This window comes from Artemia sp. Qi Xiang Cuo, chromosome 6, assembly GCF_049724085.1.
Source record: "Artemia sp. Qi Xiang Cuo chromosome 6, ASM4972408v1, whole genome shotgun sequence".
NCBI lineage: Eukaryota > Metazoa > Arthropoda > Branchiopoda > Anostraca > Artemiidae > Artemia > Artemia sp. Qi Xiang Cuo.
In genome coordinates, this window is record NC_142799.1 from 51406970 (window position 1) to 51423098 (window position 16129).

At 36.2% G+C, this 16129-nt stretch overlaps 1 protein-coding gene across 2 annotated transcripts in view; it reads right to left on the reverse strand.

The window, feature by feature from the left end:
• Positions 1-16129, reverse strand: part of LOC148951351 (chloride channel protein 2-like) — a 128008-nt gene that overhangs the window by 32905 nt on the left and 78974 nt on the right. For both annotated transcript variants that reach the window (XM_089090247.1, XM_089090246.1), the window contains exons 9-10: positions 10443-10545; positions 9648-9779 (exon numbers count right to left, since the gene is read on the reverse strand). In XM_089090247.1, coding sequence (XP_088946373.1) covers positions 9648-9779; positions 10443-10545 — 235 coding nt within the window. The remainder of the gene's footprint in view (positions 1-9647; positions 9780-10442; positions 10546-16129) is intronic.

The following is a 16129-nucleotide window of genomic DNA, read 5'->3' on the forward strand; positions in this document are numbered from 1 at the left end:
TACTATATGATGATTGTAATCTATACAAAGTGAAAAATATGTTCTTTTTTAGTTTAGAAAAACCCATTGTTCTTTCCCCCTCGGTTTACTACATGAATTCTAGAAAAAAGAAGTTCTTTTATTTCTATGAATTCATGAACTTTTAATCTTCTATATACTATCTCAAAGCAGTCATTTACTTCCGTCACTGTTTTTATTATCAGACCCTGGTTTTGACACATGGCTCTCTGGCACGAGGCCTATAATTAGTTGTCATCCTTTCCCCTCTGTGTTTATGAACGCAGCAGCCAAAGTCAAAAAGAACTGTTTCTCCGTCAAAATTTAAAACACTTTGAGGCAATTGTAATAATTAGGCACAGACGCAATGTGCTATTTTGGAGAACCGGTGAAATCTCGTTATTTTCAAATTAAGATCTAACAATATATTTAGGACATTGGCGAAAGGAGGAGGGGGGCCATGCCTCAATTCTATCGCCATCATTGTAAGGTGAAAACAAACTGTTTCTTCGCGTGAAAAGTAAGGGGGTGATATGAAGACACAGAGACCTGGCGTTATTATGTGTATATTGAGTAGCATTTTTACCATATCTTTTGGTGGAGGGAGGGGGTATTTTCTCCTGTCCTTTCTCAGGGATTTTTTAAGTGGGGGTTATTTACCTTGGGCTGTTTTTTCTGGGTTTGTGATAAATACCAGCTATCGTAAAAGGATATGGAAAGATAAAAAATACCGTTTATACTTTAAATGCATCAAACAAGGCGTGCACAATGAAGATTAAAATCAGAAAAGAACAGAAACGCCTAAAAATAAGAAATTAGGCCGATTTATATAGGCAGGGTTTTGAAGGTCTCAGTGAGCCGTAATTCTCAGATTCAAAAAAGGATGCAATTAGTATATTTCACGAAACCTGATTTGGGAGGCGTAGTTTGCTTTTTGGACTTTTCAGAGCTAGGATTCTTAGTCACTCATAGGTGTTTGTTGTCTGAAACTTCGGGTTTGGGATGAGTAGTTGGCTATTTCAGACTTTTCTGAGCTATGGTTTCTTAATATTTCGTAGGTGAATGCTGTCTGAAACTTATGATTTGGGATATGTAAATTACTATTTCGGGCTTTTCTGAGTTGGATTTCTTAGTCTTTCATAAGTGTGTAGTGTCTGAAACCTATGATTTGGGATGTATAGTTTGCTATTTTTGACTTTTCTGAGTTAGGTTTCTTAGCCTTTCATAGGTATGTGTTATCAGAACATTATGATTTGGGATGTATAGTTTGCTATTTCAGGCTTTTCTGAGCTAAGGTTTTCTAGTCTTTCGTAGGTGAATGATGTCTGAAACCTATAGTTTGGGATGTGTAATTTGCTATTTCAGACTTTTCATACCCGGATTTCTTAGTCTTTTTTAGGTGTGTGGTGTCTAAAATCAATGATTTGGGATGGGTTTGATTTATATTTAAGTCTGGTCTGAGTATTATTGATTATTCTCTCATAGGTGTGTATTGTCTGAAACATATGATTCGTGGTGTATGAATTGCTACTTTTGACCTGTCATAGCCGGATTTTTTAGACATTCATAGGTGTTTGTAGTCTGAAATAAAGTTTGTGGTGAATAGTTTGCTATTTTTGCCTTTTATGACCTAGTTTTCTTAGCCGTTCATAGGTGAGTGTTGTCTGAAACCTATGATTTTGGATATGTAATTTGCTATTTCTGACTTTTCATAACCGGATTTCTTAGCCGTTCATAGGTGAGTGTTGTATTAAACCTATGATTTGGGGGTATGTGGGTTGATATTTTTTTATTTTTCTGAACAGGATTTCATATCCATTCGTAGGTGTGTGTTGACTGAAACCTATGATTTGGGATGGTTAATTTGCTATTTTTGACTTTTCTGAGCTAGATTTCTTAGCCACTCATAGGAGTGTGTTGTCTGAAACTTATGATTTGGGAAGCACACGAAAACTTACATGCACACAAAAACTTACATGCACACAAAAACTTCACACACACACACACACAAACACAAACACCCACAAAAAACTTACTAAAAAAAAACAACGAAAAAACACACACACACGCCAAAAATTACAAACTACAAATCTATCACACACACACACACACACACACACACACACACACACACACAAAATCTTACACATGAACACAAAAAAACTCACACACACACGCAAAAAAACTTACACACACACACTCACAATACATAACCACACACACACGAAAAATTAACCCCACACGGTAAGTTTTCGTGTGCATGTGTTAGTTTTTGTGTGTGTATGTTTTGTTGTGTGTGTGTGTGAGTGTTCGTGTGTGTATGTGAAAGTTTTTTGAGTGTGTGTGTGTAGGTGCTTTTTATTTTTTTTGTGAGTTTTTTTTGTTTTAAATTGTTAGTTTTTGTGTGTGTGTGTGTGTGTGTGTGTGTGTGTGTGTGTAATTGTGTTTTTTTTTTTTTTAGTGTTCGTGTATGTGTGTGAGTGTTCTTGTGTGTGTGTGTGTTTATTTTTTGTGTGTCTGATTGAGTTTCTTTGATTGTGTGCTTTGAAGTTTTTGTGTGCTTTTTTGTTATCGTGTGCATGTGTAAGTTTTTTTTTTTGTTTTTGTTTTTGTGTTAGTGTTTGGTTTTTTGTGTGTTTTTATTGTGCTTCGTGTGGTTTTTTGTGTCCGTGTGTGTGTGTGTGTGTGTATTTGTCAGTGATATTTTTTAATTTTTTGTTTTTGTTTTTTTTTTCGTGTGTGTGTGTGATTTATAGTGTGTGTTTTTGTAATTTTGGTGTGTGTGTGTGTGTGTTAGTTTTTGTGAGTGTGTGTGTGAGTTTTTTGTTGTGTTCATGTGTAAGTTTGTGTGTGTGTGTGTTTTTGGTTGTGGGTTTGTGTGTGTGTTAGGGTTTTTGCGTGCTTTTGTTTTGTCGTGTGTTTTTGATTTGTCTTTTTTGTTTGTTTTCTAGTTTTGTGTGTGTGTGTGTGTGTGTGTTTTTGTGTGTAATTTTTTGTGTGCATATAATTTTTTGTGTTATTGTCTTTTTTCGTGTGATTAAAAAATCCTAAGTTTCAGACAACCCACACCTATGAGTGTCTCAGAAATCTAGCTAAGAAAAGTCAAAAATAGCAAAATAACTATCCCAAATCATAGGTTTCAGTCAATACAAACCTACGAATGGATATGAAATCCTGCTCAGAAAAGTAAAAAAATATCAACCCACACACCCCCAAATCATAGGTTTCATACAACACTCACCTATGAACGGCTAAGAAATCCTGTTATGAAAAGTCAGAAATAGCAAATTACATATCCCAAATCATAGGTTTCAGACAACACTCACCTATGAACGGCTAAGAAACATAGGTCAGAAAAGTCAAAAATAGCAAACTAGTCATCACAAAATATTTGTTTCAGACATAAATCACCTATGAAAGGCTACTAAATCGAGCTCATATATTTCAAAATTAGCAATCCCCCCACCCCAAATCAGATGTTTCAGACACTACACACCTATGAGTGACTAAGAAATCTAACTCAGAAAAGCCTTAAATAGCAATCCCACAAATTCCAAATCATCGATTATAGACACAACAAACCTACGAAAGACTAAGAAATCCGGTTATGAAAAGACGTAAATATAAAATAACACAACCCAAACTATTGGTTTAAGACAACATACAAAAAATAAATACTACAAAACCTTATCTCAGAAAATACTGAAATAGCAAACTACACATCCCAAATCATAATGTTCTGACAACACATACCTATGAAAGGCTAAGAAACCTAACTCAGAAAAGTCGAAAATAGCAAACTACACACCCCAAATCATAGGTTTCAGACACTACACACCTATGAAAAGACTAAGAAATCCAACTCAGAAAAGACCGAAATAGTAATTTAAATATCCAAAATCATAAGTTTTAGACATCATTCACCTACGAAATACTAAGATACCTTAGCTCAAAAAAGTCTGAAATAGCCAACTACTCATTCCAAACCCGAAGTTTCAGACAACAAACACCAATGAGTGACTAAGAATCCTAGCTCTGAAATGTCCAAAAAGCAAACTACACCTCACAAATCAGGTTTCGTGAAATATACTAATTGCATCCTTTTTTGAATCTGAGAATTACGGCTCACTGAGCCCTTCAAAAGCCTGCCTATATAAATCGGCCTAAGTTCTTATTTTTAGGTGTTTCTGTTCTTTTCTGGTTTTAATCTGCATTGTGCACGCCTTGTTTGATTCATTTAAAGTATTAACGGTATTTTTTATCTTTCCATATCCTTTTACGATAGCTGGTATTTATCACACACCCATAAAAAACAGCCCACGGAAAATAACCCCCGCGGAAAATATCCCTGAGAAAAGACATGGGAAAATACCCCCTCCCTCCACCGAAAGATATGGTAAAAATGCTATTCAATTTACGCATAATAAAGCAATGTATCTTTTTCTTAAACTCACCCCCTTACTTTTCACGCGAAGAAACAGTTTGTTTTCACCTTACAATGATGGCGATAGAATTGAGGCATGGCCCCCTCCCCCTTTCGCCAATGTCCTAAATATATTGTTAGATCTTAATTTGAAAATAACGAGATTTCACCGGTTTTCCAAAATAGCACATTGCGTCTGCGCCTATTTATTACAATTGCCTCAAAGTGTTTTAATTTTGACGGAGAAACAGTTCCTTTTGACTTTGGCTGCTGCGTTCGTAAACACAGAGGGGAAAGGATGACAGCTAATTATAGGCTTCGTGCCGGAGAGCCTTGTGTCAAAACCAGGTTCGGTTAATAACAACAGTGACGGAAGTCAATGATCGTTTTTAGCTAGGATATAGACAATTAAAATTGCATAAATTTAACGAAAGAAAATTATTTCTTTTTGATAGAATTAATTTCGTAAACATAGTGGGAAGGAAGGATGGGGTTTACGTAACGAAAAAAGAGCGTATTTTACACTTTTTATCGAGTATAAACATCATATAGGGACGTTTGTATAGGGGGGGGTTTACCTGAATATAGTAGAGGGTGACCACGGAAAACAATTTTATTTCGAAAATAAAAAATGAAAACAGAACTTACATTGCTAATTGTGGCTGCCAAGGCTTCAAGTTCATCAATAATTTCATATGTTCTATCCATTGTGTCACAATACTTTCTGATAATTGAATGGGGGCACATGGAGGGCCGTTGGGGCACAGGGGGGGCCTGTGGGGGTCCGGAGGGACATTGGGGGACCGGTGGGCCTGTGGGGCACGGGGAGGGCATTTGGGGGTCCGGAGGGACTTTTGGGGCCCGGTGGAGGGCATTGGGGACCCCGTGGGACCTTTGGGCGCTCGATGGGCCTTTGGGGGGGGGGCACAGGGAGGGCCGGTGGGTGCCTGGGGGACATTTGGGGACCGGTGGCGGGCCTTTGGGACCCCGTTGGTCCTTGGGGAGCTCGATGGGCCTTTGGGGGGCCCGGGTATGGCCTTTGGGGGTCTGGGTGGGCCTTTGGGGAAGTCAGTGGCCCTTTGGGAGCTTGGGGGGCCTTTGAGGGTCCGGGGGGGCAGTTGGGGGCCGGGGGGCCATGGGGGGACCGGGGGGGGGGATTGGGGAGCGGGGGGGGCCTTTGAGGACCGGGGGCGTCCTTCGGGTTAGGTTATGAGGATTGGAACCCTTTGGGGTTGGGTTTGAGGACCTCACAACACTGTTAAAATTAAACTTGTGTATTATAACGATCACACTCAAAACCTCTTCCAAAATGTCTACAAAAATCTTCTTTTAAAATGTCTCTATCTGTTTCGCCGAAATAGTTCCATAACCTGTCTAAAACAGTTTCGCTCAAATCATCCCTAAACATAAATTCAGCGTGTTCCTTTGTTATTGGCATCTCTGTGCTAACGCATTTCAAATTAATGTGAAACTTTTTTGCGCGCTAAAACAATTCATCGCTAAGATGTTTCTTGCCTAATTGTTTCCATGGCCTTTGGTTATTAATATCCTTTGGAGTTTGACCAAAAGAGTTGTTCTCGAGGCAAAGACATTAATGATTTGGATCTATTCCTGGAGAAATGTTTCTAGGGTGAAAATTTTTAAAGTCTGATAGATGATGTCATTGATTGATTGATCTGTCAAGAAAGGGGAAATTAATTTGTTGTTTCTAATGGGAATTATTGATTCACGATAGGTGAATTGAGGTCGACAGCATAGGTGTTCCAAATTCCGGGTTTTTGTTGTTGTAAGTGCACGCTCTCAGCGAATGTCAAGGTCTTTGTTGTTGTTGCTGACACACTTTGATTACGCAATCAAGTTCTCGGAAATTCACTTCCCCCTCGAGTCCTAGATTAATAACATTGCTCCCGTTAGAATTCAATGCGCATGTGCAACCTTCGCCCCCGGAGTTATTACACATAGAAACATCAGATAAATCGACCTTGTAAAAAGAGGTCATGGACCCCATTACGTAATCATTCGCCCTAGGGTGTATTGGCCCATTTTTGGACTTCCTTAAGAATTAAAATTGCTGAAATGACCACGTGGTCATGTCACGACTCAATAATGCATCTCTACTTACGTTGAAGCAATGTCACGCATAATTTTCTCCCCCTTAGACTAGTCGATGCCTTCCTAGGGAAGCATGCTTTCCAGTTTGGAAAAAGCTGATCTACAGCGGAGTTCTCTCATACGCTGAATCTGAGGGTGTGATTTTCATTAAGATCTCTTGACATTTTGGGGGTATTTCCGTCCTTTTTCAAAACTCAGGCAAATTTTATCAGGCTTATAGCTATTAATCAGTAGCATTAATATTAATGAATTTTTAATGTTTGGAATCAGCATAAAATCAATTCTTTTTCTCTATGTATTGTTATAGTGATTTCGTTTTTAGGGTTTCGGTTACTACTGGGCCCAGTTCTTCCTTACTTGCAGTTTGATACCACAAACTGTTTGATAAAAAATGGGGATGGAGAACTATTACCTACCTTCTTAATACAACAATATTTTTATATTAAAATCTAAAATTATTTTTATATAATAGAAAGGGGTGGGTAGAGGTGTATTTACCGAAATCACGATTTCCATAGGAGTTCTTGCTCTAAAGCGCACAAAATGGTGAACTTGAAATTAATCCTTTTGGTATTTCAAGCTCTCACACCCCCCCCCCCTTCTCTACCCCCTCCCCACCATAGTTTTTTGGAGCATTAAGGTGTTAGTGTATAAAACCGATGGCAGAAGAAATTAGAGCAAAAGATCATTCCAACAAGTTCTTTAATTCTAACATCATTTTCAAGTAGCAAGATGGAAAGAGCCAAAGAAGGAAAAAAAATGGAGAGAATACTTTATGTCAAGATAGACAGATAGTTTAGAAAAGCCTAATAAAAACATAAAATTCAAAACTTCGCGATAACGAACTTTAACTAAGGAACCACGTGGCTCAATAGTTATCAAAACTATGAAAACCGAATTTTGATATCAACAGATATATCAAAATAATTGGCTAATTATGCTGATTCAAAATATATATAATTTATTAAGTTAAGTGTTACCTATCAAGAGCTATGAGCCTAAGATAATTTGCCTGATTTTCAAAAAGGGAGAAAACCCCCCTAGAAGTCAAAGAATCTGAATCTAAATTAATCTAAAAGGCAAAATGTGGAATTTTGTATTTTTGTCAGATGAAAGATCACAGAAGCGTGTTTATTTGTTTTTTTTTCGTATGTTTTCCCCAGGAATAATCGCATTGAACCAATAGTCCTAGAATATGGGAAAAGGGATTATTCGAACGGAAATTGAGACTTCTATTACCATTTTTAAGTTACAAAAAGATTGGAGGGCAATTAACCACTCTCCCACCCCGTTTTTTCTTCACATTCGTCCGATCAAAATTTTGAGATAGCCATTTTGTTCAGCATAGTTGAAAAGCCCAGTAACTATGCCTATGGGGATAACATGACTCCCCGCAGCCTTTGGGGAAAGGGTTGTAAGTCATAAGATTTGCCCACTGTTTACATATAATATTTATTGATGGAAAGTGTAAAGACTTTTTTTTGGGGGGGGGGGAGGGGATGAATTCTCGACCGGGGGTATTTTCCATGGGGATAATTTTATGTGGGAGGGAAGTGTCAGGCGGTTGAACTTTCAAAAAGGAAATTTTACTCCGGGTGAATTTACCAAAATTCCTATACGAAATGTCTATTTATTCGTCCTACTTTCTCTTTGCCTACTCAATTTTACATGTTGACATGTTAAGAGGAATTGTCAGGAGGGATATCTTTACTGGATTCAAATTACCTAGAGTTTCTATCCGTAAGGGGGATTTTCCACGAAAGGAATTCTCCATGGGGGAGTTTTCCACGGGATAAATTCTCCAGAGGGAAATTTTGCGGAAGGAACTTTCTACTAGGGGTGTGGGAAATTTTCGGGAAGTATTTTTTCACAGATGAGGGGGAGATTTTCGGCATGATTTTAAAAACAATCAGAAATTAAAGTCTGTATCAAATGAAAGTATTGATATTCCCAAGCGCTGAAATTATACTTATTGCATATTGCTCAATATGCCTTTAATGTACATTAAAAGGTGTAATTCTAGATGAAGGGATGTAATTCATCTTCCGATTAATTCACCTTCCTTTAATTCTTCCTTTAATTCTTAATTCTTCCCTGCCTTCCTTTTAATTCTAGCTTAGGAAGGTAAAAAAAGAAAAAAAAAGAACAGGGACGAATCGGGGGCCTCAATGATCCTCTGGTAAGGCAACTGAACTATTTACTTCTAATAATTAGCAAATTTAATTTTTAAAATCTAATAATTAGCAAATTAAAAATTAAAGAATTTATACCCAGCTTTGGGCCTCTGGTACCCGGACCTGGGTACCAGAGGCCCAATTCCAGTGAGAACCCTGTTCAATACAGAGGAACGAAATAAAATAACAACCAAGTACAATATAAGAAAAACAACAAATGCTCAGTGCTGAAAAAGTTTTGGAAGTCTACTAGATGCCCAGCATGTTTTGAAAAATCACCTATGTTTCTTGTGCTAACAAACATGTTGTTAAGCAGGTGAAACTGAATGATGCATAAATATGAATACATTTCTTTTAAGGAGCCCTAATGTACGTAGCATAGTCAGCCAATCTTAGCCGCGTTTCAATGAGCATCTCTTTCGATACGACGATAAATTGTTCCGTTTTATTTTTTCTCTGTCGACATGGTAAGTGTTCGATTCGTAAAATATTAACTTCATGTTGACATTCCATCGTCATTTCACCATGGAAAGAAAAGTTCCTTCGTTTTCTTTACCGACACAGAAATTATAAACAAGCGGTAAATTCAAAATTTAAGATGAATTGATTACACGTGTTTTTTTTTATTGTTTTTTCTTAGTGGTTTGCTTACGCCCATGAACGATAAGAAACATCAGAATAAATTAATTAACTGAATAGAATTGACAATTGATTTATTCAGTATTAAATAGTATTATAGTATCATATTTGAAAGTACTGTCAAACAAATGCGTTCAATTTACAACTCCATGTCGATATAAAAGCCACAAACCAGACGCTGAAGGGCAAAATGTCGACATTATGTCGACAATCTATCACCTTTGCAATGCTTATTGAAACGTAGCTATTGTCATAGACATAATAGGCTCCAGTATACTAAAGTAGTTAAGAAACTAACTTACAGTAACCACAATGTTGGCAGCAAGATTGAAGTAGATGGATGTGTACTCAGATAGCCAAGGTTCAACTATGGCTCTTTCTCTGACATTAAAAACACCTGTTCCCCAAGTAAAGTTTGAAAACAGCGACATTATCTGAAAAGAAAAAGTATACTTATAACGCACTTCTAAATAATTAGAAATTGTACCTGCAGCAGCTTTCATAAATAGGAAAAAAATGTGTTTCACAACGTCTGTATTGAACAAAATTCTCTTGAAAGGTACCATGTTTAAATTTCGTAAGTAACAAAGCTATCATTTTACAGAAGCTGAGTTTTATGTTACCAATTTTCAGCGGAACTAAAATTACGCTCTGGAATTACCTTAACAGTCTGCGGTTAGTTCTCTCTCCCTTTCTCTCTCTCGCTCTCTCTCTCTCTCTCTCTCTGTCTCTCTCTCTCTCTTTCTCTCTCTCTCACTCTCTCTACAACTTAGAACAAGATTTGGTGATGACATTTTTAATCAACAAAACGTCAGAGCATACTAAGTTAGTTTCTTTTTTTAGTTATAGGAAAAAAAAACATCATAACTAGAGCGTTTTTCGTCTTACGAAATATCAAATATATCACTTTTGGTCTCACTGCAGTAATTCCCACGTTTGTCCCTATTCACTATTGCAACAAATATAAAAAACAGACAGCAAAGCCAACAATAGTACAGCTTTTTTGGAATTAGGGATTGATGCGTATAAGTACTACTAACAGAGTATTATTAACAAATTGATATGTATAATATTGCTAATTTTTATTTGTACGTTACCTGTTGTCTCTGACTAAGTCTTGATGCTAAGAACTGTCCCGTACCTGGCGGAAAATACACCGCAGTTATTGTCAAGGAAACCAAAAAGGGATAGATGAAACGACTGAAAAGAAATACAAGCATTATGAACAAGTAGAAGTTGATGAACTGTGGGAAACTATAAACATTTCTGTTTTGAATATGTCAATGGTTCTACATCTTCATGATGTAGATTTGTTGAATTAAGATCAGTAATGATTTCTATAGTCGAAACTAAGTGAAAACATTTCTTTATTCTTTTGCTGTGGCAGGGCTAAAATTTTGGCCAGCCATTAGACCATATGACAAATCCTCTCTCTTCTATGCCTGAAAAAGTTCTATTTTCGCAATTGAATAGGATGCTAAATGCGGGTATCGCCACATTCAGGTGGTAGCCTACTAAGAAAGAAAAGAAGGAATGCTGACCAATCAACGTATGAAAAGCTCATAGTGTATTGCTTAATTTGAATTTTGTGACTCAAAATTTTATAGGAGCCAATTTTCTTCTTGAATGAGATTTTACCAAAAGTACATCTAACAGTTTTAAACTTCTGACCCCCCCCCCCCCCTCTTAAATAGGAAATTAGATTTTTTGGAGAAGTGTAAATTTTCCCTCCTTTCACATTTTGAAGGGTACTTAAAATCATAAAGGAGCGAAAAAGTCATCAGAATCATAAATTCCCTAACAAAAGGTCAACTTATCATTCATACATACCAAGCTCGTATCTGCAAGAATGGAATCTGGGGTTTCATTTTCTAGGATTAACCCTTACAAAAAATTAAATTTTGTTGGTAAACCTGATAATGATTTTCAGTAAGCAGCTGATACGGAGCAGATTATTTTATATATTTATTAATTAAAAAAACTTTCCAAAAAATAAGTTTTTTAAAGAAAAGTGAAGGCCATTTTAAACTTAAGCTCAGGAGATACAAATACCTGTTAAAATTCGAAATCAAAACGACCAGAAATTACTATTAAAGAATAAATGAAACCCAAAACGAACAGAAATTAAATAAACAATTATAGCAAAAAATATACAACAAGTAATAATATAAATGAATAAATAGATCTTAAAGCTAGTAATGCTTAGATTGAATATGAAAAACAAGCTTAAAACGAAAACATATATTTTGCTATTAAAGTATAAATGAAACTGAAACCGAACAGAAATTAGATAAACAATCAATGCGAAAAACCTTACAATATATATTAATGTAAATGAATAAATAAATCTTAAAACGAGTGAAACTTAAATTGAATATGCAAATCAAGTTTGAATCGAATAAAAATAACTATAAACAAGAGTTTGGGTATCATCTCGCTGCAGAAGCCTAAAACCTACTGCGTCATATGAACAATAGACACCTTGCACAACTTGTGGACAGTGATTGACAACAATGAATGGATTGAAAAATAGCTCCAATAAGAGGGTTTAGACCATTTCACTTGCTGACACAAAGGGATCACGACTGTTTGGAATTGACCTTAATAGGAATTTGTGTACCAAAGCAATTTTGCACCTATCACAGAGTATGTTTTTTAACCTTATAATTGGATAATTATAATAGATTTCCTATGTGTTCTTCCCATACAAAACCCCTTCCCATAAGTTATAAATCCCCTTTAATAAGTTATGACCCAGGGCATAACTTACAACGCCTACCCCTGGGCCCTGGTGGGCTGTGTCGACACCGGAGTTTTTTGTTATCAGAACTTTAAACTATTTTAACAAAATGTCTATCTAAAAATTTTTATCTGATGCATTTAGGGCGTGGAGGAGGGAGAGGGGCTAGTTGCCGCTCAATCTCTTTTAAATCTTAAAAAGTGAACAAGAACTTTCAATTTTTAATCAAATGAGCCCTCTCTAAAGTTTATACGAGCATCCCTTCCATACGAAATAATAGGAAGGATTCGGAGAATCCTTAAATTACAACCCTTGGCATGAGGGCTTTGGGGGAGTTGTAACCACCAAAGACCTAATCTCCAGAACTTAAAACTACGTTTAATAAAATGGCTGTCTTAAAATTTTGATTGGATGTGTTTGGGGAAAAGGTGGGCGTGTGAGGGTGGTTAGTTGTCCTCAAATCACTTTCGACTATTACAAAGGGCACTAGCCCTCATAATTTCCAATCGAATGATCCAGTTTTAAAGCTTCTACGACAACACTTTCTATAAAAAACCTTTTATAACCCCTAGGAATAACTGACAACTCTGGCCCTAAGGGTTGTTGCTGAGTGTTCTCCTAAAAAATATGTTTTCTGTTTGAAACTAAATTTCGCTGAAGAAAATAGGTAGCTCAAAATTTTGATTGAATGTGTGTGCGGGAATGATGGGCGCGGGGTGGGGCTAGTTGCCCTCCAATCATTTTCGACTATTAAAAAGGGCACTAGCCCTTTGAATTTCCAATTGAATGTGCCTGTTTTGAAGTTTCTACGCCTTCTATAAAAAAACTTATATGCCCCCAGGGCATAACTTAAAACCCTTGCCCTGAGGGTTGTGGGGGAGTGTCTTCCTCAAAAATATATTTTCAATCTGGAAATCAACTACGCTGAACAAAAATCTCTATCTCAAAATTTTGATTGGATGTGTTTGGGGGAACGATAGGCGTAGGGGGAGGGCTAGTTGCCCTCCAATCACTTTTGACTATTAAAAAGGGCACTATCCCTTTGAATTTCCAATCGAATGAGCCTTTTTTGAAGTTTTTATGACAAAGCCTTCTATAAAAACCTAATATGCCCCCAGGGCATAACTTACAACCCTTGCCCTGAGGGCTTTGAGGGGATTCTCCTCCTCAAAAATATGTTTTCTATCTGGAAATCAACTACGCTGAACAAAGTAGTTATCTAAAAATTTTGATTGTAATGTGTTTGGGGGAATAATGGGCGTGGGGTGGCTAGTTGCCCTCCAATCACTTTTGACTATTAAAAAGGGCACTATCCCTTTGAATTTCCAATCGAATGAGCTCTTTTTTAAGTTTCTACGACAACGCCTTCTATAAAAACCTTATATGCCCCAAGGGTATAACTTAAAACCCTTGCCCTGAAGGTTGTGGGAGAGTGTCCTCCTCAAAAATATATTTTCTATCTGGAAACCAACTACGCGGAACAAAATGGCTATCTCAAAATTTTGATTGGATGTGTTTGGGAAAATGATGGACGTGAGGGGGGGGGGGCTAGTTTCCCTCCCGTAATTCGTGACTATTAAAGAGAGAATGATCCCTTTAATTACCAGTCGATTGAGCATGTTTTGAAGCTTTCACAATAACAGTTTCTATAAAAACATTACAGATCATTAAGAAATAACTTAAACCCATTCCCTGAGGGTTGTGGGGGAGTATCCTCCTCAAATACATAATTACTATTTGTAAACCAACAACGCCGAACAAAATGGCTATCTCAAAATTTTGATTGAGTGTGTTTGGGGGAATGATGGGCGTGGGGGGGGGGGCTAGTTTCCCTCCAATCATATTCGACTATTAAAAAGGCCACTAGCCCTTTAATTTCCAATCGAATGAGCCTGTTTTGAAGTTTCTACGACAAAGCCTTCTATAAAAACCTTATATCCCCCCCAGGGCATAACTTAAAACCCTTGCCCTGAGGGTTGTGGCGGAGTGTCCTTTTCAAAAATATATTTTCTATCTGGAAATCAACTACGCTGAACAAAATGGATATCTTAAAATTTTGATTGGTTTTGTTTGGGGAATTGATGGGGGTGGGGGGAGGAGGGGGGCTAGTTACACTCCAGTCACTTTTGACTATTAAAAAGGGCACTAGCTCTTTAATTTCCAATGGAATGAGCCTGTTTTGAAGTTTCTACGACAACGCCTTCTATAAAAACCTTAGATGCCCCCAGGGCATAACTTAAAACCCTTGCCCTGAGGGTTGTGGGGGAGTCTCCTCCTCAAAAACACATTTTCTATCTGGAAATCAACTACGCTGAACAAAATGGCTATCTCAAAATTTTGATTGGATGTGTTGTGGGGAATGATGGGCGTGGGGGGGGGGGGGGCAAGTTGCCCTCCAATCATTTTCGACTATGAAAAAGGGCACTAGAACTCTCGATTTCCAATCGAATGAGCCCCCTTTCAAGCTTCTACGACGACTCCTTCCATAAGAAGTGCCTCTGAGAAAAAAATAAATAAATAATAAAACATTGGATCCGTATGGTTTTACTATAGGCAACGCTACAGCGTTGCCTCTGATAAGAAGATGAGAATTTATGCTAAACAGAAAGAAAAAGTCCAATAATAATTCAGTACAAATACGCCACTGAGGTATTTAAGACATTTGAATTCATTTGGAACATTATAGTCTTCTTACTCGAAATTCTGGCTAAAAACAGAATTTGTGAAATCAAGGGCACCCGTCGACATTTTTCTAGATGATGAAACGGAGGATGGTAGACCAATTGACTTTTTTCCAGGGTGGGGATGAAAGATTGGAAAAAAAGGTTTTCTCATTAGACATTTTTTTTTTTTTTTGATAAAGTTAAAAATGCTGCAAAACCACCGAAAGACCTACGCTGAAAAAGCAAAACATTCGGATGGCAAGTCAAAAGTGAAAAGTAAGTGGGAGAGAGACAAGAACGCTGGAGAGAAAGTACACCTACTGACAGGAAAGAGAGAGAAAGGGTGGTAAAAAAAAAATTATACCCTTTACTTTTCCTTTTTGTTTGTTTACTAGAGAGAAGATTAATTCTAAACAGACTGTAAATAACTGCGAAGGAATAAACATGTTTATTTTGCATAGCATTTAATTATGCTGGGTCCCGCAGGACAATTTTCAAAATTATGCTTAATTGGTTCATAATTAACAAAGTTTACTCTTTTCTAGTAGATCACATAATTTTTCAACTAATAAACAATAATAAAAGCGATAATAAACTTGATAGCCTTCGGAATTTAGCTTAATTACAGCAAAAAGTGAATGAAAGTCAGTTTTTTGTAAGACATATAAAACTAATTGTAGATTATTGAAAAATCGAATAACTAAATTGAATAACTACATTGAGTAGTTATGAAGTATTCTTGGAAATTAGTACAGGGTAATGTAGAATGACGCAGCATACTATAACGATAAACTGTCCAAATAGCGACAGTGGACTTAATTGTCTACCGTAAATATATATGGAAATAAACCTTAATTGCCCGCTATTGGATTTAAGTATTTTCCTTCTCTTATTTAAAGGGAGAATAAATGGCATATGAAAAAAAAAATTATGTGTATTGCCGATTTGTTGCCAAGATTCTTTAACTCCAGTTTTGTCGAATTGATATATATATATATATATATATATATATATATATATATATATATATATATATATATATATATATATATATATATATATATATATATATATATATATATATATATATATATATATATATATATATATATATATATATATATATATATATATATATATATATATATATATATATATATATATATATATATATATATATATATATATATATATATATATATTATGCACCTTATCTATTATTATTAGCACTAAAAACAGCTAAGGGGAAGTCCTTGTCTAAATATTGGGCTGGAGGATTTTTCCATAACAGCCTTTACGGATTTTAGTTATTGGTTATTGATTCTATCTCAAAGACCATATATATATATGTATATTTAATATAAATATATATATATATACA